Below are 5,506 nucleotides of genomic sequence, written 5' to 3'. Positions count from 1 at the left end.
TATATATATATATATATATATATATATATATATATAATTATTCTTATTTTAGAAAAGGGAAAAATATATAATTATTTTTACACATATATATAAAGTTCCTTTTTCTTCTATTATCAATTATAGTAAGCATGTAATTAAGCATATCTCATAAACTTTAAGTATACAAACGTAGACGAATTTATGATTTAGAGTATGCTATAGTAATTTTAAAAGTAGTGCTAATCTATACATATTCGAACTTAAAAATAACGAAACATGTAGTTAAACTCATTCTAGTTCCGCATCTGAATAAGTACAAACCTGAAGAAGACGAAAGGGAAGGCGAGGCGAGGAGGAGAAGGAAGAAGATGACAATGAAGCTACACTTAAGCTTCATGGTGAAGATCAAGATCTTGATCAAGAATGTATATATATGTTTTATTTTATGCTAAAAGAGTGATGAAATTTGCTAATGAGAATTAATATAAGTACTCATTGGGGAAAAAAAAATAGATCATGAAAGAAGCATGAATAAGTAGAGAATAGCACATGATGAGTAGATTTAAGTTCACAAGTTTTTGGCAATGGAAACACTCACCATCCACACAGCAATAAGTTACAAGGTCATGATGTAGATGTATGTGTTGGATAGGAACATTTATGTAGTGTGTACCATACCCCCCCCACTTTATATAATTAATTTACTATATTTTGTAAACATTTTCTTAAAATAATTATAACAAGTTTGTCTTTTATCAATAGAAAAATATATACCTCATGAGCTTTGAAATAACTAGTATTTCTCATTCAATATTCAATATTTATAAAGTAGTCTAAATTGACTTAAATTCGTTCTGCATACGACACTACATACCTCATGAACTTTCGAAATAAAAGTCTAACTCGGGAATTTTAAAAATAATAATTAGTGAAGTAGCGCTTAATAAAGTTGGCATGCGGATTGATTTTTATCTGATTCAGTCCAATTTTCGCTCTAATAGATTTGCTACCAATTTAACCGGTAAGAAAGCGATGAGGAATTTTGGAGTGAAGGGCGATGCCAGTCGATTGAGACTCTGATTCCTACATACCAGACTTTGATCAATCATACATCGCATAGGATATTGGAATAGGCATCAATATGATTTTCAAAGAATTGATTCAGTGCGACTCAATATATACTGAACCGTAATATAATAAATTTATAACATATATATAATATGTGAGCTAAAGTTATTAGGTTTGAAACCTCAAACTTTGTACCCCTCAAGAAAAAAAATAGTCAATATAATCCATGCATAATATGTGTATAATCAATATGTTTATATTATATATTAATTTATATATTGAATATATCAATTTTATAGCTAAGAAAAAAATGTTTAATTATTAACCGCCTGACTAAAAATTTTAAGATCTCAATTTTTAAGACAACTTGTAAAATAATATAGAATATGATAATGTCCTTTAGAAATTCCATTAAAAATCATGTGAAAATTTTGTATATCTATCAAAAATAGTAGCCTATGATAAATATTTATGTGGTCACTTAATATTTGAAAGGACAAATCAGAAAATTGTAAATTTTGAAAGTGTACCTAACAAAAATAACTAATTCTAAGTATATTTTTGTTTTATTTGTTTTTCCATACAAAATATTAGGACAGTGCCATGTGTTGTATTATTGTAAATGTCATAGAAGGGGGCATCCCATTTAAGAGACCCCTTGGCTGTTTTTATTTTTATATTTTTGACGTGGACGATTAATAAGTTACATTATATAAATTATACAGTGAAGATAAATATTAAATAAATTCATGTATGTTGAAGGTTTCGAATTTTAAACTGTGATTTGAAAGATTATTATCTACTTAATCAACTCAACAAATATTTTTATTAGTTCTTAGGTTGAATCTTACACAATTTAAAACACTATGTATTTTTCTTATTGTCCCTTATGTACATTTTTATTTATTTTCTTGTCTCTAATAATTTTGAATTTGATAGACAAAGAATTTAAGAAATCAAATAAAAACGCCATTAAGTTATATATATCATCACTTAAATTGAGTTTATCACATAACTTAATCAAGATTGTAGTTTGAAAAAAAGTTAAATTATGTCCATCATTTATGTCTGATATATGGACAAAAATAATTCAAAGATTATTGTCATTCTTGCAAATAATTTCATAAAAAAATATTTAGACATTTCAATTAAGATTGTAATTTATATATTGACCATTTATTTGAGGTGTCATAAATAAATTCTTTTTGATAATTTTATAAAATTGTCGATTAAAATATTAAGACCATAGCATGTTATATGAAATCGTCGTTTTCTAATAACAATTGACATTACATATTGTTTGATGGCAAAACATAATTTTTTGTTTTAAATTGATGTATTTGGACCTTTGTTGAAAAAAATAATTATGGGGAGTTTGTCTTTATTATTCTTTATTTTTCTTAAGATAGATTAGATTGGCACCCTTTACTATGCTTTTTTTTTTTGTGCATTTTGTGGTTGGAAAAATTTAATGCACTGCACAAGATGTGAAATTATAATTATTGTCTTTGTCCTAACATTTGAATGTATGTAAAAGTTTGATTTGATCCTTTAATTGAGAAGTTGTATATTTTGAATAATTCTTGAATTTGGATAGTAGGATATGTTTTTTCCTAAATATGAAAAGATTATGATTTTTGCTAGTTTTCTCATTTAAATGTGTATAGTTTATGTTATTTAAATTAATAAGTATAATGTTAAAAGTATAACAATGTTTAATTAAATATTATATCCATTACAAAGATATTAAAGATTTTTTTTTTAATTTAAAGATATTGTAAAGATTATTTATTTGATTAAACATACTCCGAAGCTAGTTAGTATCGATGGTAATCGTCACTGATGGTCGTGAGGTGGTGACTGAAGGTGATATTGATTGGTTGAAGTCATTGTGAGCAGATATGGAGCTAAGTGGTAGTTTATGGGTTCGGACGAACACAATAGCTTTTATATTTAACTTGTGAACTTTCTAATAAATTAATTGACGACTCAATGATAAGAAAAGTTCCATGCAAATGCTTTCCACACTAGTTTTCGAATTCGAAAACATTTTTTGTTACGTTCAAAAATTTAGAACCCCCTACTCCTAATACTGGTTTTACCTCTAGTTATGAGGTAATGATATATTTTAAGTGGTTAACTTAACTATATAATAGATGCTTGCACTTAGGAACATCTTTCCATAGTTAAAAATATCTAACAAAAATACTTTATCGTGTATTTAGATGTTCAATTAAAATAAAATATACTTCAAGCATTAAAGTAAAATTTAAGGACATATTTAACAAATTTATCTAGGTATTAAGTCATATCATTGAGTGGGACTAATATCAGTATGGTCACTGTTAATTATTGATTTTTATGATTGATGGATAATAAATATTATTATTTATAATATAAAAGATACAATCAAAAAAATTTGTAATATCTACTAATTTGTTTGTACATGCTTGTTACTTGTTCATTGTGTTCTAATAATTAATCTCTCTCCAAATCATATAAATCTCCCAAAAGAAAAACTCCAAGATTATAAATAAAATATGATGGAGATTTAAGGGACTAATTAATAAGATTTAAGACATGACTAATGATATTTTGTACTTAAACATGACTATCATGTAATCATAGCCTAATATGATTTTATGAGATTCATCCTAGGTCTCAAGAACAATACATGGTTTAGCATCATCGAAAGTCCAAGTGAAATGAATAGAATTTCTTCGTTTTATTTGATCAGATCAAATTATTGAGTTTTCGTCTTAAAAATGAAAAGAAAATAACAGGAAATTATACGATGATATTTTTCCTTCGATGAATATGTTGAGGTGTAAATTCAAATAATATATTACATCTTTAAAGATTTACGATTATGAATATATTTACCTCCACTTACTTCATAAATAAGTATTTAAAATAATAAAAATTATAAAATTAAAATTTTGACTCCATCTCATTCGAAGTCGATAAATAAAGTGGACATTTATTTCTTAGACATCATTTTTGGGACCAAATTCATGCAAGGCAAATGGCTGGATGGATTTGTATATATTTGATTAAAATAATTAATAGCAATCTTTTTCATATAATTATCAAATGTATTATATACACTTCTTGATTTCTTTTTCTTTTCTTTTTAATTTTTTGCCTATGAAAATAGTAGACAAAGATGAACTATTGAAAAAGATTGAATCCACATACATTATTACAGAAAGTTCCATGCTAGTCAATGATCTACTTTGACCAATTTAATTAAATATAATTCATTTTGTTTTTGTTTTTAAGGTTTAGAAATAGGAACTAATTTTTATTTTACAAAGAGTAATATAAGTTATTCTAAAATTGAGTAAAATTTGAATTATAATTTATATATGTATTAATTGTGAACCAATAAATCAGATGACTTATAATAGATTTATAAATTTTAAACTTCGAGTTCATCATAAATATGATTCTCTTATCAGATATTCAAGATAATCCATTACGAAAATTATTACAGTGATCATAATTATTCATCACGAGCAACCATAAAAATTAAAGGAACTGTTATAGATAAGGTGTATAGATACACAAAATCTTAATAATGAGAGATCTTTCGAGAAAAAGCTCGCAAACTTGATATAAATTAAAGTAGATAACATCATATCATATTAAGAGTATTTTTAAAAGGTTTAATTCAATAACTATTATCATATGAAACTTAATTTGAGAGTATACAAACAAAGTCTTATATTGATAGCTGAAATTAAAAGAGCTATAAATAAAAAGAATAAAATGATACCCTTTAATAATGTAAAAAAAGTACTTTTTTTTTTAATTATAATTTTTTTATTTTTTTTTTGAGCTATGCATATTTGCTAGACTGGCATGCACATATTAATGGTTAATTAAGTCCATTAATGAGAAACAGCTAATGCCTTCTGTATTTAATATTTATGGTCCAATTCTTCTCTGTATGATGTAGACATTGTCCTTAAATTTCAAGTATATCCTAAGCTCAACTAATAAAATATATTGAAATTTTTCAATAATAATGATAGTTTTAGGTTTAATTTTATTAAACATAGTGAAAGTTTGGTAAATTATCAAACATATTATCCCTCCTATTTCAATATATTTTTAACAAGTTTTTCTTGTCAAAACCAAATGATATAGTTATGTATATGATACATAACTTATATATAACTGATACATAATTTATGCATCGTTTGTTATGTATCAGATAAAGGAGAAATATATCTGTGAGTTCTGAAAAATTCAAAATAATTGTAATTTAAAAAACTTTCAGAATAAAATATAATCAGCGTCTAAATTGATGAAATTTTCGTACTTCATACTAAAATATATTTTAGTCATATTAGTATGCTTATATATACTACTATTAAATAAATATGTGAGCCTTTTCTTCTATTGGAAATTGCAAAAGTAATTTAATTTCAACTGAAACCAAAAAAAAAAAAAA

The 5,506-nt window shown here is 24.9% G+C and overlaps 1 protein-coding gene across 1 annotated transcript in view; it reads right to left on the bottom strand.

Annotated features, from left to right (window-relative positions):
• LOC107029730 overlaps positions 1-600 on the bottom strand; it is a 2,843-nt gene extending 2,243 nt beyond the window's left edge. The window contains exon 1 of the mRNA XM_015231175.2: positions 301-600. Coding sequence (XP_015086661.1) covers positions 301-376 — 76 coding nt within the window. The 5' untranslated portion in view covers positions 377-600. The remainder of the gene's footprint in view (positions 1-300) is intronic.
• Positions 601-5,506: the final 4,906 nt, after the last annotated feature.

Source organism: Solanum pennellii, chromosome 9 (assembly GCF_001406875.1).
Source record: "Solanum pennellii chromosome 9, SPENNV200".
Classification (NCBI taxonomy): domain Eukaryota; kingdom Viridiplantae; phylum Streptophyta; class Magnoliopsida; order Solanales; family Solanaceae; genus Solanum; species Solanum pennellii.
Note: the sequence above shows the minus strand (reverse complement) of the source record. Positions and strands in the feature narration are given on the sequence as shown.